The 24,322-nt window shown below is 54.0% G+C and overlaps 1 protein-coding gene across 7 annotated transcripts in view; it reads left to right on the top strand.

The window, feature by feature from the left end:
• Positions 1 to 21,832, top strand: part of C15H10orf143 (chromosome 15 C10orf143 homolog) — a 62,430-nt gene extending 40,598 nt beyond the window's left edge. For 3 of the 7 annotated variants that reach the window (XM_043926241.1, XM_043926239.1, XM_043926238.1), the window contains one exon: positions 16,562 to 18,718. In XM_043926241.1, the coding sequence (XP_043782176.1) occupies positions 16,562 to 16,663 (102 nt within the window). In that variant the 3' untranslated portion in view covers positions 16,664 to 18,718. Of the gene's footprint in view, positions 1 to 16,561; positions 18,719 to 21,467 lie in introns of those variants that run through there. The other 4 variants (XR_006345418.1, XR_006345415.1, XR_006345417.1 and 1 more) reach the window with 4 other exon arrangements.
• The last annotated feature ends 2,490 nt before the right edge of the window (positions 21,833 to 24,322 follow it).

The following is a 24,322-nucleotide window of genomic DNA, read 5'->3' as shown; positions in this document are numbered from 1 at the left end:
CACTGATTTATTCTTGGCTGTGCTGGGTCTTGGTTGCCGGGCAGGCGTGTCTCTAGTCGCAGCGAGCGGGGGCTCCTCGTCCCCGTGGTGTGCGGCCTTCTCACTGCGGAGCTCGGCGCGCAGGCTGCAGGCTCACGGCTCCCGGACCCCAGAGCACAGACGGCAGTGTGGCTCATGGGCCGAGCTGCTCCGAGGGATCTTCACGGATCAGGGGTCGATCCCTGACTGTCCTGCATTGGCAGGTGGTTCTTTACCCCTGAGCCGGCAGCGGAGCCCCGGGAACTGATTTCTAACGAGCTTCTGAACGTCAGGAGCCCAGGCCGGCCATGTGTCCGGCTAGCGGGGCTAGGGGCTTGCTGGGAGGGGCCCACCGAGACCAGTCCAGCTCCTGGTCCTGATACCACAGCTCCGACCTCCCGGCCGAGCCCACCACCTGCTTCCTGTCCCCAGACCCTCCCCGCCTCTGTCCAGGGTGATCCTGTCCTGCTGAGAAAAGCCGCACGTGCACACTGCGGAGGCCAGAAACAGCACACGGGGACCAGGGCCAGGTGGTTGGAGGCGGGAGTCCAGGCCGCGCCAGGCGTCCGGACGCCTGCTCATCACTGCCCCGAGGGCTGGGATCAAACGGCGCTAGGAGAGCGTGAGGCCAGGCTGGGCCTCCTCCCCACCCCGGCTGCCCCCAGGGACTCGGCTGGGACCGCGCTGAGGGTGGAGCCCCAGTTCCAGGGCCTAGAGCCGGGGGCCTCTGCGTGGGTGACACAGTCCAGTGACAGCGCGTGTCCCCGGCTCCCTGTGTCACGCGTGAGCTTTCTCCACGATGCACGGGCTGTGTACGCCCGTGAGAAAATCCCGTGGACCCCGGGGACCTGTGTGACTGGGCGGGTCCCAGTGGCCCTCAGAGCCTGAAGCTGACTGAGCTCCCTGCAAGCCTCAGCCTCCCCAGGCCCCCGCGTCTGGAGCCACAGCCAAACCCTCTCACCCTGCACCCCTGTTCGGGGGCCGCAGAGCTGTCCCGGGGCTGCAGCCAGGGCGGGGACGGGGTGGGCGTGCAGGCGTACTGGTCTCGGGCGGGGCAGGGCAGGGCGGTGGGGAAGAGGCTGCCTGCCCCCAATCAACCTGCCCGCCTGTCCGGCGGGCGGGGTGCCCACAGAGGCAGGTTGCCCCCTCAGCCTTGGTGGGCAGGGCCCAGAGAGGGGCCACGGCCAGACCAGCCTTCTCTCCCCTCCCTGCCCCGCAGCCGCCTCAGGGAGCCGGCAGCCCACCACAGAGCTCGTCTGTGATGAGCCCCGAGGTGAAGGCGGAGAACCCGGGCACCAGAGTGGAGGAGACGGGCCGGGGCGCCCGGGCGCCTGACGAAAGCGGAAACTTTTTCTCTGGGCTTCTAGGGCACAGAGGTGGTCTGCTGCGTGCCCCACGGGTCCAAAGAGGGGAGGCACACCTGTTCTTCAGAAGAACTGCGTCCTTCCCCTGGAGCTAATTCTGAAGAAACGCTTCGAGTGGATGCTTGTGTAAGTGACGTGGGCAGGAGGTGGGGAACATCCCCACCTGGGGCACCAGCGCGTGTGTGCTCAGGCATTCAGTCGTGTCCGACTCTTCTGTGACCCCGTGGACTGTAGCCCAGCAGGCTTCTCTGTCTATGGGATTTCCCAGGCAAGAATACTGGAGGGCGTTGCCATGCCCTCCTCCAGGGCGTCTTCCCGATGCAGGGATTGAACCCACGTCTCCTGTGTCTCTTGCATTGGCAGGCAGATTCTTTACCATTGCATCACCTGGGGCACCAGAGGGCTGAGTTAAATATACACACAGGGAAGAGTGGCCAGGGCGTCGCCAGTCCCAGCGACAGGGGTTAGAGGAAGTGGGTGGGGCCGCTCCCCTCCCCAAATCCCCCCAGCTTTCTGGGGTCTGCTTTGTATGGCAGCTAGAGCCTGGAAGCCTGGAAGGAGGGCTGGTGTCTGGGTTACTTATAAACGGGAGATCCAGGCAGGTACAGAGCTGTGGGCACTGCCCAGGCTTGAGGCAGCCCCTGGGAAGCATACAGCTGCTGGAGGCCCTGGTCTCCCCCGTTTTCCTGGCTGTGTCCCCACCAGGCACACAGCCTTGAGAAGAGCCTCCAGGGTCCTGTGGGGACACTCAGGAGGAGAGAGAAAGAGCAGACTACCCTTATTCCCCGGGCGGCGGTAAGATCATGGTCCCTGATGGACACTTGAGCTGCACGACAATGCACGTGCCAGCTTTGTCCCCACCTGACAGGTGAGAACGTCAAGCCCAGAGAGGCAGCGGAGTGCACCTGTGGGTCATCTGAGGTCACGCAGCGGGTCGGGTGGCTGCTCCTGGAGCCCACCTGGGTATCAGCAGGTGTGCGGGCCACCCGCAAGGTGGTGATGTGACGAGCCCCCTGGATAAGAGTGTGTGTGCCTTTCCTTGCAGTTGCAGAGTTTTACTGCCTGTCATTTAGAACACAGGGCAAGTGTGCACAAGTGTGCATGCACGCACACACACACCCCGCCCCGAGATGTGATTCACACTGCCCACCGCCCTGCCCTGGAAAGGTAAGGGGACTCCCCGTGGGAGACTGACTGGCCTCTCCCCGGAGACCCGAGGCCCCAGGCGGTGCGGAGGGCACTGACTGAACGACCTTCTCGTCTTTGTCTAACGCTCACGCCGGGTTGGCACAGGTGGGGCTGCCAGCGGCCTCGATGCTCGGGAAACGCGCCCAGTGCGCGGCAGGGGCGGCTGGCAGACGGCGCCGCCCGTGACTTATAGGAGGATGGCAGCCTTACATACTTAAAAGGAGCGTGGCCGGCTTCCTATCTGAAGTATGTTTCCCCGGAGAGACCACCACCATTTGATCTATTTTTGATTAAAATGTAAAAATTAAAAATTAAATCAAATGGTAGTATAAATCCTTGGGGAAAACACACTTCAGTTATGAAGTATTCCCTACAGTAACCTTGAGACTCTTATGGCAGCATTGTCTCATCTGTAGGTGGTCTTTTTATGTCACACGTAATTAAAATAAATTGCGGTGAGCTCCACCGAACGCCTGCCTTCGGATGTATGGCCTGCAGGCTGGGCCCCTCGGGCGCGTCTTGGTGGGGGAGGCACCAGCCAAGGGGCCCAGCAGGGTTGCCCAGCCAGCCCAGGACCCAAGGGTGCCCAGTGCAGCCCCTTCCCTGCTGAACCCCCTTGAGCAGTCTCATCCCACCCCTGTCGGATGAGGGATCGCGCCCTTCCCACTCAAGGAGCTGCAGCACAATTCCTGTACCATCACCAGATAACGGATGCCGCCCCAGAAACCAAAGCAGGTGCAATTGGATTTCCTAGGAAAATGTGCTTTGCAGAATCTAATCTACAACTGATTTGTATCAAACTACTTTATCAGTCTGCCTGGGAATACAGGAGTGCATCTGATAGGTTTAGGGGATGGTCACCTCGTAAACGAGACACACCGGTGTTTGCATCTGTGATCCCCGCCACTCTTGGACATAGCTTTCTGAGTCGTGACTTCACCTCCATCGTGTGGGTGTGACTGGGCATGCTGGGGCTGCCTCATCACACTTCCTTGTTTGCATTCATTTGTTTTGAAGCCTCTGCTTCGAATGAAAATTCCCCAGAAGAAAAACGTTTCTGGAATGAAGGTCTTCACGCAGCTCCCATCATTTCTGTGCCATGGGTTCTAAGCAAACGATTCCGGCTCAGAGTGGGTGGAGTGCTGCAGAAATGCTGAGTCCAGTGTTGGAGCGCAGGAGGGCTGTGGCTGCCCCTGTGGTCCGCGCACTCGGGTGGGGCCCATGCTGTTTTAATTACCGACTAGTGCCAGACACCTGACACACGCAGAGTCCCCCTTCTGTTCTCAAACGAGCTGGCGGCACGGCCTGGCCCACGGGAAGCAGTCACGGCTGTCGTGGTTTGGGAAGGCCCTCTCCTGAGGAACACGGGGTGAGCCTTGCAAGCAGGAAGGGGGACACCGTTAGTGCAAGTTCAAGGTGAGGTGCCTCCCTCACGGCCTGCCCTGCAGGGAAGGCCGTCAGAGCCCCCAGGAGCCAGGCCTGGGCTGATGGAGCTGGCCCCCGCCCTCCAGGAAAGCCAAACCTTCCGAATGGGGTCCGAGACTTTCTTCAGGGGGTGGGCTTTGTTCACCTGGGCAGGCCCCCTACCCTGCCCACAGCCTAATTACCCCTGGAGCCCACGGAGAAGAGGGGGCAGAGGATGCCACTTTGGGGGCCTGGCCAGCTGGCATGACCAGCCCTCTGTGGGGCGGGCGCTGGGACACAGCATGTCCAGCTGAGCCTCGGCCACTGACAGGAGGAATGCACTTATACTTACCCATTTACAGACTCTTGTAAGAATGTACGTTCAATCCAACTGGTGGATTTTGCATTTTCTCGTGCATTTCCTCAGGCAGTTTCCTTGCTTCCTTCCAAACCGCCCTACCTGGTTAACACTTGCAGGGTGACCTTTGCATCTACCTGGCGACTCCGAGCACTTTTTCTGACTTAACCCCAACACTGGTCCAGCCCTGACTTCCGAGGCGATGGCCTCCCTCATGCTGGGCCAGCTCTGTCTCATGTTTACCCCCCACCCGATGCCCATGGATGCCTCCACCTAGGGCGTGTGTATGAGTGTGCATGTGTGCACACATGAGTGAGTGCACTAACGCTGTGTCCTGGATGCCCTTTCTGTGGGCATAGCTCATCAGCACAGATCTGGCTCATTATTTTAAGACCCACGTATTATTACATCGATTATATGAGCAATAATTCATGCTGCTGACATCCTATTGATAAACGCTTGGGTTTTTGCTATAGCTATATCTTGTAAGTTTAAAAATAAAAGTCAGATCTATTAGATATTTTACTATCAACTTAGCAAGAAGTTTTAAAAAGCAAAACACTCAGTGCTGGTGAAGATGTTGGAAAATAGGCATTCAATCCTTTTGATAGCAAAGAAAAGTGTTACAGTCATTTTGGAAGACAATTTGGCAAAATCTTTTAATGTGTAAAATGCTCCTACTCTTGACTCAATTCTTCACCCTCCTAAAAAATTGATTCTGTGCACAGGTTTATGCCCAAAACTGCATTCTGAGCCTTTGGAAGGGACCACTGTCTTCTTTCCCTTCTGGGGTCAAACATCCTATGTGGGGACAATGACACCTGTCAAGGCCCCTGGAGGTTTCAGTTTGTGAAGCCTCCTGCATTTGAGATGTCCTGTCTCTGTCTCAAACACAGCATCATCCTGGCAAGATGTCAGCCTGGAAGCCTGTCTCCTTCCAAGTGGAACAGATTTCCCCAACTCTGCCCTTTGGTGGCAGGAAGGGATGAGAGCACGTAGGCGGTCACAGCATCCCCCACCCACCCCAGGAGGCCTCACGGAGGTCTGACCAAGACCCAAGTATCTCTTTGCATGTCAGCGCGTGCCCAGGAATGGTGCTCTGGACCAGGAGGCCATGCTGTGACCCCCAGCCCCCCCCCACAGCCCTCAGGGATCCTCTCCGTGGGCCTCCAGCTCATTCCCATGGTCTTTTCTCTTGTTCTTTTGAAGAAGGCCCATTACCATGGGATGCAGGCAGCGTGGGCCCGGCCAAGGGAGAATCAGCACAGACCTCCATTGCTGTCATTTCTAGTAAGGAGAATTTGATGCCGGTACAGAATTTGAAGTCCATGAACCAAATGACCCACTGCCTGAGATGTTTTGCAAAAGCAGCCTTGTCACGACCTTCACCTTGGAGAAACCCCAGTGTTCACATGTGCCTTGCACTGCAGAGACCAGCAGATGTTAGCACACAGTCATGATAGCTCCTTGTGGACTGCCTGGCCCAGGCTGGCTGGTAGGGTGGCCTTTAGCTCAAAAGGGACTAGGGGCTGATGATGCAGGGACCCGGGCCTTCTATGCTGCTGGCAGCTGAGTTTCCCAGCATTCCCTAAAGAAGGAGGCACCCAGGCTCAGACTTCTCATGCCTTCATCCGTGTGTCCACTCTCACCCTCACCCCATGAAGAGGGAGAGAGGCAGAGGACAGGAGGCCATCCTGGGCACGCTGACCGGCTAAGTTGTCGAGAGACTGGAGCTCCCAGGCTGCCTCCTGCTGACCGTGGACTGCTTCCCCAGGACAGCCAATGTCTCATCCCAAGTTCTGTACCATCAAGGCTGGTACATCTTGCCCCGTCTCTGAATGAATCATGCTCATTGGCGCTCTGGGGATGGCAAACTGATGGTAGCCCACTCTCTTCCTTAAAGGCATCCAGAGTGCCCTGGGGAAGGCCACGGATCCAAACACAGAGTGTGAAAATCCAAGAGGTCTCCTTGAGGTAAAAGGCCTCCTTATCGTCCACGGTGTCTGGACGAGGAAACAGGCCCAGGTGGGGAGCTGACGTCCAGGGTCCCCCAGATGGGCAGATGGGACACAGCATCACTGAGCTAGGCTCTGGCCACCAAGGTGGCCAAGTGCGTGGATCCATCTTCACCCGAGGGTTTCCTGGGGCCCGTGACTCTCAGTGTTAACAGGGATGTTCCAGGCAAAGCGGCCCCAGCTGGTCATTAGGCAGCACCTCCCAAGCTCCTCCCCAGATGCTGCCTGCCGTGGGGCTGTCCCCATGTGTCCCCCTCCCCCTGAGCTCAGAGGCCCCCAGGGCATCACTTCTTTCTGGGCTGCCATCTCTGCTTCCTCCCTTTGTCAAAGCCTGGCATGGAAGGGCACACACGGTCAGGGTGCTCTGAGCCACACCGGACTGACTTAGGCAGGGCTAGGAGACAGTAATAGGGGGCCGCCCAGGCCAAATTCACAAACTGGGCTGTCCAGGGCTAAGGCAGGAACTCAACTTTGTTTGGCCCAGCGGGGGTGGGAAGGGTACCCTCCAGGGCACCCCATTGCCCTCCCCACTTGCCCTGTGGGCCTTGGTATCCTATCATTTACACTGAGCAAAAAAAAAAAAAACAACTGAAAGTGTTAGTTGCTCAGTCCTGTCCCACTCTTTGTGACCCCAAGGACTGTAGCCCACCAGGCTCCTCTGTCCATGGGATTCTCCAGGCAAGAATACTAGAGTGGGTAGCCAATCCCTTCTCTAGGAGACCTTCCCAGCCCAGGGACTGAACCTGCGTGTCCTACATTGCAGGCAGATTCTTTACCATCTGAGCCCAGGTAAAGCCTGGGAAGCCCCAAAATGATCATGCTAGCTACCAAAACAACCCACACAGATCATCTCCCTCCCAGACTTCCTGCCTGTGTCCAGAGGCAAAGTCTGGAGGGAAAGTCACTGCAGGTGAAGATGGACCTTGGCAGCGGCCATAGGGACCCTGCTGGCTGAGCTGACACCTGGGCAGGAGCTGGTGGCCAGGACAGGACTCACGGGCCAGCGGGCTTTTCCCGACCTGCCTTCTTCTCTAACGAGCACGTTTCTCTTCTGACGAACAACACAGGACTGAAGATTCATTCCTCAAAAACAAATGAGAAGGTCTGAACCAGAAACTTCAGTCTGGACCCCCTCCAGGCCCCCCGCTGGCCCGGACGCCTGAGGACCCGGTCCTTCCTCTTTGCCTGGACCCAGTGGAACTGGCGCCCGTGTTTCTCCCTGTCACGAAAGAATTAAAGACAGCATCTTGGGTTGGAAGCAATTGTGGAGGGTGGAAGTTTCTGGCCTGGCAAATAAATTGGATTTAAGTATATTACAGTCCTAATCTTTTTCTGCCTCTCTCCAGACGGTCTCTGTACATGGAAAAATGAGAATGTATTCGCAGACAAAGCGTGACCTGAGGGAGAAGCCTGCCGGAATCTGGATTTTCAATAACATAAGACAATAAAGCTTAGACTTCTAACCTGCTGCAATATGGTCCAAGTATAAAGAGCTTAGCTGCTAATAAAAGGGAAGGGGCTCCCCCTCATATCTGCAGATCCAGACCCCCCAGAAGGACACTTCATAAAGATCATAACGGGTTAGCCGGGATCATGCAGACACGGGCCCCTTGTTGACCGATTGTCTGACAGTTGTCACCTACGGGTCTGATATTAATAAGTCCCGCGATGATTTCCTTGGGGTATTTTTGTCCCTTTAATTGCACATCCTCCTGTTGTGACCTACACTGGGCAACACGCTGGGCTACAGTTACCTGGTGGCAAGATACATGCGAACATGCAGCAGCCCCTCCTGAGTGAGGGGTGACTCGGCAGCAGCCAGACTGTGGGGAGGCCAGGCTCTCGGGACATAGGACAAAGCTGACTGCCTCCTCCCAGAAGGTCAAGCACTCTGACTCCTTTTTTCAGAAAATGGGAGCTGGTGAAATTCAGGATTTTAAGTGATCCGTCTCTGATTTTGTTTATCAAATATTTTACCAGGGGATGAATGGGTTGCCAAGCTGGTCCCTAGACAGTGTAATTGAGGCAAATTGCATAAATATGCTTCATCAATATGGTTGCATGAATCAAGCCTGGTTGAAAGTGTTCTTTGACTTTAAAATGAGCCAGCAACATGGCTGCAGAGAATTGTAACAGCCAGCAGGCTTTCTGCCTGTCCATCCCCTCCCGCCCATCCACCGGACTCTCTGGAGGCTCAGGGCTGGCCCATGCTCTTCAACATTGTCTGCCCTTTAAAACCTCTGATGGCTCAGATGCTAAAGAATCTGCCTGCAATGCAGGAGACCCAGGTTTGATCCCTGGGTGGGGAAGATCCCCTGGAGAAGGAAATGACATTGAAGCCCAGTTTTCCAAAGCATTCCAATTCTGTTCATTCCAGGTGTTGCTTCTTCCCTCCACCTGCCCCTCAGAAGAGCCAACCCCATTCCATAGACGGCACAGCCCTCGAAGTTTTCATTTCTGTGGCTGTTCCCTGAGGTGGGCTGTTTAGCTGTCTTAAAGCCGGGCTATCCTCTGGGGGCTCAGACACTGTATAGTGACTCACACCCACATGGAGTCACAACTGCTTCTCTGTCTTGCCATCAAATATAGACCATTGAGACGTGGGTGGAGACAGCTGCTGATGAGCAAGGAGCCCCCCTCTCAGGTGAGGTGCCAGGCAGGGCTTTTAAACAGGCTCCAGCTCTGCTGCTGGGTGCCTCAAAGAGAGCTGCCTGCCTCTGAGTCAGGCTCTTGGGGCTCCCAGGAGGCAGTGCTGAGCTACAGACGGAGCCCGCAGAGTCATCTGGACCCCTCTGTCCAACACGGGAACTGTCCCACTTGGCACTTTTGGATCTGTGATGGGAGGTTATGAGATCTGGTGGTGTTCGTGACCTACTGGGCTTAGAGGACCAGAGCCTAACACCTAAACTGGGCTCCTGGTCAGACAGGCTGACGTGGGAAGTGGGCACCAGATGCGCCATTCAGTAGCTCCATGGCTGCATCTCCCAGAGCCTGCTTCCTTACCAGAATATGGGGGGTAGCATGGGACTGCTGAGTGCATCAACTGAATTAACTACAGTCTTTAAAGAGAGGGTGGTCCTTAGCCTTTGAAGGGTGGTGTAACAGGATGAATTCCTTCCTTCTCAGAATGTATATACTGAAGTCCTAACTACTAGTAATTCAGAATGTGATTCTATTTGGAGAAAGAGTCTTTAAGTTATTTTGGATTCAGTTCGGTTCAGTTCAGTTCCTCAGTCGTGTCAGATTAAATGAGGTTAATTAGGGTGGGTCCCCATCCAATGCAACTGTTGTCCTTATAAGAAAAGATTGGGAAACAGACATACACACAGGGAAAACACACACATGGGGAAAAGATGGCCATCTATTGGGTTGGCCAAAAAGTTGTTTTAGATTTTTCTGTTAGGTGTTACGGAAAAACCCAAATCAAATTTTTTGGCTAACCCAATACATGCCAAGAAAAAGAGACCTCAGGAAAAAACCAAACCTGTTGACACCTTACTTTTGGACTTTGAGCTTCTAGAACAGTGACATAATTTTCTGTTGTTTAAGCCACAAAATGGTGGCAGCCTGAGCAGACCAAAAAAGGCAGGTTTGCTCACAGCTGGCTCTGCCCTCGGCCTAGAGAGTTGAATTTTACTCCTTAATCTCTTCTGAAGGTGTTTCTACCCGTCACTAAGTTACCTGCTCAGAGGCCCCCCAGCTTTGTGACAGGTGTACAAAACACCTCTGCTTTAGAAACAAGCATACAGGTATAGCCAAGTAAACTCCTACTGGACCTAACCCTCTTGCACATAAAGACTACAAATTCTGCAAAATAAGAAAAAACTCTACCCAAATCTCTGACTGACCCCTGAACCATGCATGTTTGTGGCAGACTCAAGGCAGTTTAGCTAAAATAAAATATCTGCACTGTGATTTGAGTTGATGCTAAAGACATAAAGTTTGCAGTTTGAGTCCAATCATGTTAATTGCATACCAAAACAAAAAACAGAAAAATCAACATTCTCTGGAGGATTAGAATAGACTCCAGGATTTCTGCAACATAACAGTCCCAACACATGGTGTTCAGGATACAATCTAAAATCACTTGATATACGATAAAAAAAAACACAGGAAGATGTGACCTGGTCTCAAGATAAAGTCAACCAACTGAGAATAATTCTGAGATGATCCTAAGATGTTGGAATTAGGAGATGACTGTTAAGTTATTAAGTTACTCAATTAAGTAAAGAAAAATATGCTGTCAGTGGAAGAAGAGATAAGAAATCTCAACTAAGGAATAGAAATGTAAAAATCAGAACCACAAAGAAATTCTAGAACTGAAAAATTACAATATTTGAAATTAAAAATGGAGGAGATTGGCTTATTACCAGAATGGAGATAACAGACTAAAGAATCAGTGAACTTCACTATAGATGAATATCAACAATCTAATCTGAAGAAGAGAGAGAAAATAGATTGAAAATAATGAAGGAATTATTATTGGAAACATCTAGGACAGAATCAAAAGGTCTAACACATGAAATTTGAGTCCCAAGAGGAGACAAAACATGGACATGTAGGAGAAAAAGTCTTCAAAGTTATAGTGGCCAAGAAATTTCCTAAATTAAGTGAAAGACATAAATTTGAGTTTCAGAAAGCTCAGTGAACCCCAAAGAGGAAAAATACAAATAAAATCATGTCTAAACTGAAAACCAAAAGAAAGAGGAGATTGCTGAAGCAGCCAAAGAAACACTATACACAGATACCATCTGAGCCACTAGGGAAGACAAATCTACAGGCATTGTATATGCGTATGTACATAAACTATGGAAAATATGATTTGAATGACTGCAGACTTCCCATTGGAACTATGGAAGCCAGAAGGCAGTGGAATGACGCGTCTAATGCTGAAAGACAAACCCATCAACCTAGGAGTCTGTAACCAGGGACAGCGTCCTTCAAAAAGGAAAACATTTGCAGATTAAATAACACTTGGAGAATTTATTGCTATTTATGAGAAATACTAAAAGAAGTTCTTTAAGGGAAAAGATACCAGTTAGGAATTTGGATTTTAGGGCAGTAACAAAGAATGTCAAAACTGGGAAATACATGGGTAAATGTAAATGAATTTTGAAATCTTCATTTCTTTACATGACTGTTTAAAGCAAAGAATTATAACATTGTTTTCTGCAGTTTATTATGTCTATGGATATAATACACATGACAACAATAGATTAAAGGTCTGGGGGCACATATGGACCTATTAAGTTATAAGGTGCCTACATTTTACATAGGCTGGCACAGTATTAACTCTAACTAGACTGAAATTCAAGGAGGTATTGTGTATATTTTAATCCCCAAGCAACGACTAATAGTCTAAGGTATAGTGTTAGTTGCTCAGTCGTGTCTGACTCTTTGTGACCCCTGGACTGCAGCCCACCAGGCTCCTCTGTCCATGAGATTCTCCAGGCAAGAATACTGACATGGGTTGCCATTTCCTTCTCCAGGGGATCTTCCTGACCTAGGGATCAAATGCAGGTCTCCTGCATTGCAGGCAGATTCTTTACCATCTGAGCCACCAGGGTGAGGTATGGAGGTACAGGTGAAACACATAGATAATTGAAATAGACTTTTTTAAAAAAATATTCAAATAATCCAGAAGAAGGCAGAAAATGAGGAACAGAGGAGCACAAAACAAAGGCAACAAAGAGAAAATAAATAATAAACTAGTAGACTTAAATCCAACCACATGAAAAATTACATTAAATTTTAGTGAACTAATCATGCCAGTTTTTCCAGTGGTCATGTATGGATGTGAGAGTTGGACTGTGAAGAAAGCTGAGCACAGAAAAATTGATGCTTTTGAACTATGGTGTTGGAGAAGACTCTTGATAGTCCCCTGGACTGCAAGGAGATCCAACCAGTCCATCCTGAAGGAGATCAGTCCTGGGTGTTCATTGGAAGGACTGATGCTGAAGCTGAAACTCCAATACTTTGGCCACCTTATGTGAAGAGTTGACTCATTTGAAAAGACCCTGATGCTGGGAGGTATTGGGCAGGAGGAGAAGGGGACGACAGTGGATGAGATGGCTGGATGGCATCACCGACTCGATGGACATGGGTTTGAGTAAACTCTGGGAGTTGGTGATGGACAGGGAGGCCTGGCGTGCTGCAATTCATGGGGTCACAAAGAATCGGGCATGACTGAGTGACTGAACTGACTGAATCATGCCAATTAAAAGCCATGAGTTGTCAGAATGGACTTTAAAAAGCAAGACCCACACCTCATACTCACTAGGGTGCTATAGTCAAAAACCCAGAAAGTGACAGGTTGCAATGATGTGAAGAAATTAGAATCCTTGTGCACCATTAGTGGGCAGCTGTTTACAATGTAAAACATTGTGATTACTCAAAACTTAAAAATTGAGTTACCATATGATCCAGCAATTCCTCTTCTGCATATATCCCGAAAAGGACAGAAGTCAAGGGCGTGAACAGATACTTGTGCTATATTCACAGCACCATTATTCACAGCAGCCAAATGAGGGTGACGGCCCATCTGTCCATCGGTGGAGGAAGGGAGACACGAAACATGGTACGCTTGACATGTACATGGTACGTTACATATAAGGAAACACTCTTCAGCCTTAAAAAGAAAAGAAATCCTGACACAGCCTACAACACAGATGAACCTTGAAGACCTTATGCTGTTTCCCTTACAGCCCCGAGTACTGAGTGAGGGGTGTGCACACCCCTCCAACACGCTCGGAGCCCCGAGGGGCAGACACATCAGGCCGAGTCCTCTTCTCGCGTGCCATTACCTGCCTTGGCTAAAGACAGGAAGGAAAACCCCAGACTGAGGACTGGGGCTCTCCCCTTCACCCCATCCCTCTGTGTCCCAGGGCACAGCCCCCAGGAACTCCCTGGCCTGGGCAGGCCTGGCCACTGCTGCCCAGCCCCTCTGGTCTCTGCTGCGGGCTGCACCTGGGATGCTGCCTGTGAACCTGGGGTGCTGAGCCCGAGCAAGCCAGCTGGGGGGCGAGCCTGGGAGCGGGGCCAGCTCCCGTAATGTTGCCGGGCATCCGTCCCTGATACATGGCCAGAGCTTGTCTCCCAGGGAGGGGGTTGCAGGGGTCAGCCCACCACTCTGCCTGACCTGGGGCACAGGGGTCAGAGCAGGAAAGCGGGCAGAGACACTACCTATGGACAGGCGGTGATCGGGGTGCAAGCTCAGAGTCCACGTGCCTGACGAGCCCAGAGTCCAGAGTTCTGGGGATGTTCCTCCTTCTGTCTTGTACGGCTGTCTTGAGTTCTATTTTGTGTGATTTTAGTGTAACCTCACCAGGTCTCTTTGCATCCTGGTTTCAGGGTAGGTCTTTTTCCATTGCTTTATGCTCAGCCCAAGTTTTCATATTTCAAGTAACTATTTTAAAGGAACCTATTTAAGATGACTGTTACAGCTGGGTCTTGCTATTTTAAATTTATTTTTAATTATGGGGAAATACACTTAACATCCTGGAAGAGGGCATGGCAGCCCAGTCCAGTATTCTTGCCTGGGGAATCCCGTGGACAGAGGAGCCTGGTGGGCTACGGTCCATGGGGTCGCAAAGAGTTGGACGCGACTGAGCTATTGAGCCCACACACACACTTAACCTCAAAGTCCAGCATCTTCGGTGTAATTTACCAGGCCTGAGTATATTCACATGACTGTGCAGTCAGTCTCCAAAACTGCTCATCTTGCAAAAGGAAAACTCTGTTCCCATGAATAAACCCCCGCTTTCTCCATCGCCCTGCAGCCCCCCAGACCACCATTCCACGTTCATCTCACAACCCCGAGGGCTGTGAGCGTGGTGGACAACACGAAGGAACTGAGGATGAGAGCCTGCGGCTCTCCCCTCACTCAGGACCCCTTAGTCCTGTGAGCAGTCAGGACGCTGGGAGTCACCATGCCCCGCTGTTCTGTATGGTTGGCCGATGTCACACGGGAACGTGCCTCCTGTGACAGACAGTGGTGGTCTCCGGCGCATCTTGGGCCTGGAGTCCTTGTCACGGGCGCTTGTTCACACTCGGTGGTCTGGGGCTTCACGGGACCTCCTTTATGGCCAGTGAGTGTCAGGTGTGGGCAAATCCCCAGGCAAGCCCTCCCCTGGCCAGGAACATCGCTGGAGGAGGAGGTAAGCCTGGAGGACCCCAGCACACAGTCCTGGCTCACTGGGGTCCCCTCCGTGCATCTGTGGGACCAGCGGGCCTGTTTCTCATTGAGGCCCACAGGCAATGTTTCAGCTGCTGACTGCCGGTTCCCTGCTCCATTTCTGTATTTCTATGTGCGCGGGGAGGTTTTTATCACCTTAACAGAACGCTGAATTACCTGCTCCGCCTCCCACCGGCATCCACACCTGAACGCTGGGAATGTTTGCACAAATCCTTGGGAGCTTGAGGGGGAAATATTTCAAATTAGGGGAACGTTCCAGTAATTGGGAGCATTTGGACTCCCCAGCCTCATCCACACAACCCTTTCCAAGTGCGAGGAAAAATCTTCCTCATGAACATCCCTTGGAATTGCCTGACAGAGAATTCTCTGCAAGAGCGTGGGGGTGCCTCCTAGGTTTTGTGGGTGAAGGACTCGAAGCGCTCAGAGATCAGAACCCTCTGCTGTGAACCAGGCAAGCAGTGTGAAGCCTGAGGAGCACGGCCAACGCCCTGGACATGACACCCGTGACCTGTCCACGTGAGGTCATGACATCTTCTCCCCGGCGACCCACCGTCAGGGCTGTGAACAGATACTGTTCTCCCGTGAGACCATCGGGCACAACTTGAGCACCTGAGCCACGTTCTGGAGAGAGACAGCATCGTTCTCACGCCCGGGGAGGCGGAGGGGGGGGGGTGGCTTCCAAAAACGTCCACAGCGTCCCTCGACCTGTCGACATAGATTTTGAAACACTTATACCCATCTTGGAAGATGGCAGAAAATCAACGAATCTATTTTTAAAACTGAATGTTAAGGACAAATAAGATCAGGGAGGCTTGGGTATTTGTGTGCTAGGGCAGCTGGAACAAAGGGCCACAGGCTGGGGGCTTAAGCAAAATAAAATGGGTCTTCTCACAGTGCAAGCGGCAGGAAGGTCAAGGTCAAGGTGGAGGCAGGGCTGGGACCCCGAGGCCTCTCTCCCTGCCTTGTGGACGCCGCCTTCTCCTGCGTCCTCACGTGTCTCTTCTCTCTGTTCCCGTGTCTCTTCGGATAAGGACGCCAGTCCTGGTGGATGACCCCATGACCTCCTGTAACCTCAGTCATCCCCTTGAAAGTCCCGGCTCCTGGCAGGGATGCCAGGGCCACCTTGGACAGGCCAGGCCTCCATCACCTGACCCAGCAAATGGGGCTCAGAGCAGGAGAGATGAACCCACCCAGGCCACAGGAGTCTGCAGCACGGCTGACGTACGTCAAGCACGTGATCAACAGCAACAGTTCAGATCCCGGCTTTGCCAGCGAAGCCCCACCTGCTATTTCCTTAAGTGCGTCCGAGGTTTGCTCCACCCGTGAGCGGACTTGGCCACCCACTCAGGAGATGCCTCTCTGGCCAGGCGTGGAGGTGGCGGGGGCCAGGGTCACCACCAGGCGCTCAGCGGCCGAGGGATGCAGATGTGGACTCAGGCGCTGACGTCCTCCGAGACCGTCACTGAAGTGCCCTCTGCACAAGGCAAGGGGAATCCAGAGGAAGAAGCCTTCCTTAAAACAACAATCTCTTCTCTCTCGGTCTCGAGGGCAGAAGTCCTGGGGTGGCAGGGCCGGGACCCTCTGGACGCTGCTCGGGTCCTTCCTGCCGCCCCCGTTTCCGCGGGTCACAGCTGCCTCCGCCGTCACGCGGCCGTCTCCCCTGTGTGTTCTGTCACTTTGTGTGCCTGTCTTCTCCTTACAAAGACATGAGTCGCTGGATTTGGGGCCCCCCAAATCCACTCTGGGTCCAGAATGATGACATCTTAACCAATTACACCTGCAGAGATCTATGTCTGAGCATCATCACCTCCAAGGTGCTGGGTAGATGTGAGAGGTTTGGGGAGACTCTGTTCAATCTGTGCAGGAAGTTTGTTGTGAAGAGCAGCCCCCTTTGCCCCAGCGTGGGGGGGACTTTATTTCTCACTCCACTGTTCACCCCTGAAATACCCCAAAGCTGTATGTGATATTAAGGAAGTCACATGTTTTCTGAAGGTGTTTCTTTTCTTGCTTCTTTCCCTAGGGACAGAAGGCGAGCAGGTGCTTTCTCCCCCAGGCAGGGGAGGCGAAACCGAGCCCGGGACGGCGGGCCCGCAGATCAGAAGGGAGTCTCCTGAGGCTGTGAGCCCCCAGCCGCTCCTGGCCCCTTCTCACCTCTGCATTTACTGTGCCTTCAGCCACTCAGGTTAGATCGCGCTTATTTATCAGGACTTAATAGGACTCGTTTGTCTGCAAGTGGTTGGAATGAAATGGGAGCTGGCTGAGCAGCCAGGCGCTTATTGCAAGGACCTGGAACCATCTCTAAGAGCCACTTGGCCCTGGAAGAGCAAGAATGAGTCAGGCCTGGAAGCAACACCCACGGCCACCAGTGCCTCTGGTCCCTCCGGACGCCTCTCTGCGCCTGCACTTGGCTTCCTTCACCCTTGCTTCCCATCAGCCTTCCCCACATGATGGCCAGCGGTCCCCGAGTGGGTCTACAGCGCTCATAGACCAAAACCTCAGGGCAGAGACTCATCAGCCAGGTCCCCCAGCACCCCCACCCCATCGTCAGAGGGCAGTTGAGGACAAGGAATTGCCCGTGGAAAGGTGAGGGACTGGCAGGTAAATCTGGAAGGTCTGCTTCCCTCCACTGTCACTCAGGGCTCGCTTGGCTCTGGGATAGCACTTGGAAGCCATCAGGCTAATGTTTGGGCTTCGCTGGTGGCTCAGACGGTAAAGGATCTGCCTGAAGTGCAGGAGACCCGGGTTCAATCCCTGGGTTGGGAAGATCCCCTGGAGGAGGGCATGGCAATCCACTCCAGTATTCTTGCCTGGAGAATCCCCATGGACAGAGGAGCCTGGTGGGTTACAGTCCATGTGGTCAGAGTTGGACACAACTGAGTGACTAAGCATAGCACAGGCTAATGTCAGTCACTTGGAAATCCTTTCTGTGGAGGCCTGGGCAAGTGCCTGGCGTGGAGCCAAAGTCAGATGCTGGAGCTGTCTGGCCCACATGGAGCCGTGAGAGTTGCCAACGTGCTGGGTCCAACAGGTCCTCCCAGGCCCCGCAGGCGTCCAAGACAGGGGCTGCAGTGAGAGCTGTTCTGTAGACCCAGAAAGTCTGTGCCCTCGGAGGGCCATCCCCGCCTGACTGGCCAGCTTGCCCTGGACCAGTACCACAGCCCTCCCTGCTCCCTGGACTGGGGGTTCCTGGACCACCAGAGATGATGCCCTTTCATGAAGTCAACCTCACGTCCCCACGCACTCTTCAAAGGCAGCAGAACCCAGCTGTTGACCTCCTGGAAGAGAAGGGGAGATGGGGAGAGCGGGGGAGGAGAGGTGATGCTGAGATCTCAGGAGGAGCACGGATGGGGAGGGGGCGGGGCCCGTGCAGGCCGAGGGGTGAGCAGAAAGGGGAGGGAACTGCCCCAGAGGAGGGCCGCCTGGGGCCTCTGTGCACAGAGCCCGAAATGGCAGAGCTTCAGCGGGGATTTTGATGACCTGGCTTTCCTGGTAGCTCAGCTGGGAAAGAATCCGCCTGCAACGCAGGAGACCCTGGTTTGATTCCTGGGTTGGGATGATCCCCTGGAGAAGGGACAGGCTACCCACTCCAGTATTCTGGCCTGGAGAATTCCATGGACTATACATACAGTCGCAAAGAGCCGGACATGACGGGGTGACTTTCACTTTCACTCACTAGGCCAACAGTAAATGAGGGTTTGTTGGCTCGAGCTGGAGAGTCAGACATGCTGGCTTCAGGCCCGGAATGACCCACATCAGGGTTTGGCAAACTCTGGCCCTTGGGACAAGTCTGTTCTTGTAAATGCGTTGTCACCGGAGCATGACTGAAGACACGCAGGTGTCCTCCGTGTCTGCTTTCTGCTTCCACACGACAGAGGCCGGGCTGAGGAGTTGTGCCAAAGACCGTCGACTGGCAGAATCTGAAACACGTGTCACACGGCCCTTTCCCTGACAGCTTTGTTCACCCCAGCTCCAGAGCTGTGCCCTCCAACAGCGTGACGCTGGAAAGGAGTCTTATCTGAACGAAGATGGGCTGTAAGTATCAGCCACGCACCAGATCCACACACTCAGTATGAAGACAAGGGTGTAAAAAGCTCATTGAGAATTTTTGCATATGTTTGCATATTAAGGCGACATATTTTAATATGTTGGGTTAAATGAAATATAGTATCAAAAATAATTTCACCTGCTTCTTTTTATACTTTTCGTGTGGCTACTGGGGAATTTTCAGCTGTGCCTGTGGCTCTTGTTGCGTTCTTTTCCCTAATATTTATTTACTTATTTTGGCTGCCCCAGACCTGAGTTGGGGTACACAGGATCTTTTAGTTGTGGCGCTCGGACTCTTAGCAGTGACGTGTGGGATCCAGCTCCCTGACCGGGGATCGAGCTGGGGCTCTGCACGGGGAGCATGGCGTCTCAGCCACCGGGCCACCAGGGACGTGCCTACTCTGGTTGTGTGGGTTGTGCTTTTATCAGAGGGCGTTGGTTCAGACTCCACACCTCTCTCCCACCTCCCGGGGGGTTTTCCCATGTGCGGTGGAGGAGAGGGCTGCCAGCGTCATCTTCTCAAATCGCAGACGGCAGTGGGCCGGGAGGTCAGTGCAGTGGGTCACTGCCAGAAGCTTCAGACAATGAAGTAGAATAAAACAGAAAACGTCCAGCAGTGAGTCACACACTAAAGGTACTGGTTTGCAAGACCTTTGTTAATTAAGAATCTTTCTACTCATCAGTCTGAGTGCTAGAAGTTGTACGATGTATCTTCTGGGGATGGGCTCCAGGACGTCTGTACGTACCTGATCCAAGGATGCTCACAGCCCTTATATACAATGGAATCCTACTTGTAATTGATTCGATCTACAGATCCCAAACCCATGGATCTGGAGGGCTCTACGATGATTTTATGAACAACTAAGAAAGAAAACGCATGACTAAACTGTGATGAAAGGCATTAACGACAGACATTTGCAACCCCAGCATCAGTCCCAACAGCTTCTGGTGCTCTGAGTTCCTCATTGACTCCGAGGCCTCGGCCATTTCTCCTGCCTCGGGCTGCATTGCTGGGAGCGGTACGGTCAGTCCTTCAGCACCTGTCCCGGTCACCAAACACGGCCCAGCCTGGTCTCCTCGTGGGCCTCTTCCGTCATTCAGGTTCCTAAAGTGCTGGGTGGTTGTTTGGCAAAAGAAACATGGGACCTCCCCGTCATTCTCCCAACGATGAGTATTTGCTTTGCTAATACTGTAATTCTGGATTCAGTACCGAATTTGAATCAGCTGCCCTGCTTGGGTACTTTTCTGCATACTCAAAGTCCTTTCATCCCAATGCTGAATCACTATTAGGAAGAAGGAAATTCACCCCACATGGTACCACAAAGGGGCACAACTCGAGTGAGGAGGGTGCCAGGCAGCAGTTCACTGCGAGACCGTGCCTTTGATTGTAAGACAGTGCATGTCAGAGACGCTACAATGTGGAAAGTGCATCTTAGAATAGAGAGTATGTGGCTCAGATGGTAAAGAATCCGCCAGCAATGTGGGAGACCTGGGTTCGATCCCTGAGCTGGGAAGATCCCCTGGAGGAGGGCATGGCAACCCACTCAGTATTCTTGCCTGGAGAATCCCTGTAGACAGAGGAGCCTGGCGGGCTACAGCCCACAGGGTTGCAAGGAGTCGGGCACAAGAGAGCGACCACGCAGAGCACACACAGAAGCATCAGTATGTGAGGATAGCCCAGCATAAAACGCATTTCCTGCTGGGCATTGTGTTGAAAAGGTGTCGAGTAGTGTGTTCACATTTAACGCAGAAAGTGGGGTGGGGCCCACACTCGTGAGTTCTCTCGCAGGCCATGTGTGACGTCCGCTTGTTCTTTCAATGGTCCAGGGGGCTTATGCAGCAGGTAGTACGTGCAGGCTGCCCCGAGGAGCAGAGGGCAGCATCGGGTCGGGAGAGGAGAAGCCCCGAGTGCAGCAGCAGCCTTTGAACATCCTGGAGGCATGGGGGTGGGGCGGGCGACATCGCTTAAGATGCTTCATGGCCAGGTGACATCATTTCCAGGGGGACACCCGGGTATAAGCGATGCTGTGCAGAGCCAGCAGGGAGTACCTGATGGGTCAGCTAACTAACCAACCTGCCAGTTAACTAGCCCTGCGTGCTGGCTCCCCCCGCCACCCAGCCCTGAGCTGCTTGTGGTCAGCAAAGGTCCCACGGAAACAGCTCTGAGTATCCATGTACCTGAATCGAGGCCTCCGAGACTCTGACCAGCCCCTGAGTCCTCTTTCCTTTATTGTCCTTCTGGGGTGCATCTCCCAGTGGCCCAGGATGTTGGGGGCCCAGCTGCCTGCAAGTCCTCTCTGCACAGAGGTCTGGCCAGCGGTCCGCCCTGCCTTGCCCACATGGCAGGAGCCACCGGGGTCTTAGGCATGGAGACCCTGGGTTTCCTGTGGTGGTGAAGCCTGAGGGATCTTAGAACTGAGCTGGTACTTTCTCTGCGGCTGGGGGCACAAAGCGGGCAGAACCTCATTTCCCATCATCCCAGGGGATGGTGTCCGGTCCCCCCAACCCCACCATCCTCCCTGCGTGCCCACTGACTTCCAGAAGAGGCAGCCCAGTTCTGACACATCTATGGTGGTGAGCAGAGAGTACACAGCTTTGCAACGAGGTTGGGAAGTTTGGGGCAACAGATTTAATCAATTTTGTATTAAGATATAACACAGCTGCTCTCGTTTGCATTTCACAGTGCTATTTAGAACAGATGTTAAACACTTAATGATGAATATTTAGATATGGCGATGCATTTGACACCTACCGTTAAAGACGAGAGCTTCCCACGCAGGGATGTCCTCCTGAAGCAGGGGTTTCGGGGTTCCGCAGTGAACTCTCCAATGGGCCAGGGGGATGAAGATCTCAAAGATGCTCTGTACCCTCTTCCTCTGCAGACGGCTCCTGAGGGCCCGACTGACCACCCAGGCTGCTCCTGCCCAGCACCCCACCTCGTTCAGATGAAGCATCGGCGGGTTTTCCTGACTGGCAAAGTTGTCCTAGAAAGGCACCCTGCCCCTCGCAGACTGACTGGGGGAAGCCAAAACAAAGTGTGAACTCCAAGAGTCTCCTACGTATTATGATGTTCTATGCTCCGTGGAACACTGCAGTGCGCTTGTTATGGTTTATTTCATAAGTAGATGCACCTTAAGAACAATTTATTCCTATATTAATACCTCTTAAGGGAGACATCATCAGCCTGACTAGAAAGCATGATTATGGTAAAGTCCTGGGGAAGACCTGGCAAAGCGAGGCAGCAAAATCAATAAAGAAGCAAAGCTGCTTGCGGCACATTCGCGGAAGGGCTCGAGGGGGCACCCCACCGTGCCGCTGAGTCTGCTCGTGGGGTGCCCAGCCCAGCACCCCCTCGCCCCCTGATGCCCGTCTACAGCACATGGGAACCGAAGTTGGCTGAGGGCCCAGCCACGTGTGGGGGCTGACGCCACCTTCCCCCATGGCCTCAGCGAGGATCCTGCGAGACGGTGGGCAGAGAGCCTCGCCCAGCCCGGCTGACCTGCCTGGCTTGCCCCAGGGAAGGGGGCAGGACGGGTTGGAACCCGCCCTCTGCCTGAAAAGGGTCCTGTCTGCGCCTCTCATCTCTGGAGGCTGGACCCAGCGACCCACTTTCCAGCTGCGTGGCCTCAGATGAACGTCTGAAGCCCTCCATGCCTCGGTTTCCTCATCTATGAACCCAGACGACCCTCAGCGCCCTGTGGGGAGGGTTGAGGGGGTTCATCACAGAGACACGCCCAGAGGGGCACCTGCGCGGGATGAGCACCCCGTGCGGAAGCTGGCAGCCTCGGCCGGGGACAGCCGTTCCGTCTCTGGGCCGCAGAGTCCTCGTCTGCACAGCAGTGATCGTAATCCCAGCGTCGTCAGCAGACACTTAGGCCTGAGCTGGCTGGCAAGGCCAGCCTGTGGCTGACACCGCGTGGGGAAGAGGGCTCGCCTGGTCTCGGCTCCCGAGACGGAGCCCCAGCCCACACTGGGCACCCCACTCCCATTGCCGCCTAAGCCTTCAGGCTCATTTGCCTGGAAGGAGGCAGGCCTGCCGCAGCCTCACCAGAAAGGCTCATTTGGAAAATGGAAATGCGTATCCTAACCCCATTTGTCACATTATCAGCGCTCATGACAGCAGCGTGGCACTATCCAAAGGAAAGATTTAGACCTAACGGGGAAAAATCAGTTAAAATTGACATATCCATTAGAAGATTTTAGAACTGAAAACATATTCTTCGCAGAGTGTTAGGATGACTTCTTAGGTGATGCTAAATCAATATCTCATACTTGGGAGGAATCCATTATTTTGTTTTACGAGAACCGTCTGGTTCCGAAATTCTATCCTGGTCTGTCATTCCTAAACCACCCCAGGAAGGCCCAGATGAATCCTGCAATACATCAGCCATGGTTCCAACTTGAAACCCCCTCGAAAGGAGAAAAGATGAGGTGGAAGGCAGATGATTTCAAGGTGCCCCCTCCTCACCAAGGGGCCAAGCTCTCCCAACCTGCATCCTCGGCGTGACGCCATCAGGGGACCCAGCTCCCGGCTCCAGGCCCACGTCCACCCTCTGGGCCTCTGATCCATCAGGGCTGCAACCTCCTGCCCTTGCGGTTTCAGCTGCTCTGGTCGTCAACAAGCATGAGAGACAATGGATCCCAGCGTGGGGCTGATCACACCGACGGAGGGGAGAGGGACTCCCGCAGCCCAGGAGGTGGAGGGACAGGACAGGGGCAGGGTCTGGAGAGGAGGAAAGGCAGGAGGCCCCCCAGACCCAGCGGCCTCCCGGCCCGGCCCCCTGCCCCCAACCCCAGGGCTGCGGCCCGAACCCGGCAGCGGGCTGCGGTTAACGCACTTGACAGGAAAATGGAAAAGGTTTCCTTATAATTCTTCCCTCTGAAGGGATGTTTTCACTCAAATCCAAGGTCTCACCGCATCGCTGGAACACAGGAGCCTAGGTATAAAACGTAAGCCTTTGCAGGAACCGCTTGTTTTGATAAGCATCAGCTTTCCAAGGGAGGCAGGGCGGGGCGGGGCTGAGGCCGGCTCTGGCTCCCGTGTGCACTCGGCATGTCCCCGGCCTGCACCGGCTCACGCACCGTCTTGTCCCCGCGTTGAGGACAGTCCTGCCCTCGCAGGGGCCGTGGGGGCAGGCGGCCGGGCTTGGCTCCCTGTCGGTATGTGGTGGTGAGCTCTGGCCACAGTTCTCCCTGCTGTTTTCCACCCGCTGGCTGGTCAGTGACCCGAGGTTGGTGGCCTCCATTGGCCGGCCCCGAGGCCCTGCGCAGGAGGTGGCGCTGTCTGATCGCCCCAGGGTGCCCAGTCTCCCTCTTCACACGGTGATCTCAGCTGAAGCTGCCCCCCAGATGGAGGGGCCTTGGAGGCCCCGAGTTGCTGGGGTTCGGTCAGGCTGTCCAGACGGGCCCAGGAGCAGCTCGAGAAGAGAACAAAACCTTGACTGTCACTGCACCACTGTGCCTCCTGCCTGGGCCCCCGGGTCCCATCCTCAAGACTGCGGGTCCCTGGGTCTAAGGAAGAATGTAGGAGGGGAGATGGGAGCCGGAGAGACCCTCCCTTGGACGGGGGCCCGGGAGCGACTCTGGAGCCAGAAAGCTTCCGAAAGGCCCGCGTGTGGGTCCTGCCCCGCACTGGGGCCCGCCCCGCGGCCTCAGCAAGGAGCTGGGCGCCCGTGAACCTGGACGGCCTCTCGGGGGTGGGCCCCGTGCACCACCTGCCTCTGCTTCTGCCTGACAT

This window comes from Cervus elaphus, chromosome 15, assembly GCF_910594005.1.
Source record: "Cervus elaphus chromosome 15, mCerEla1.1, whole genome shotgun sequence".
In the NCBI taxonomy this organism is placed as follows: Eukaryota; Metazoa; Chordata; class Mammalia; order Artiodactyla; family Cervidae; genus Cervus; species Cervus elaphus.
Note: the sequence above shows the minus strand (reverse complement) of the source record. Positions and strands in the feature narration are given on the sequence as shown.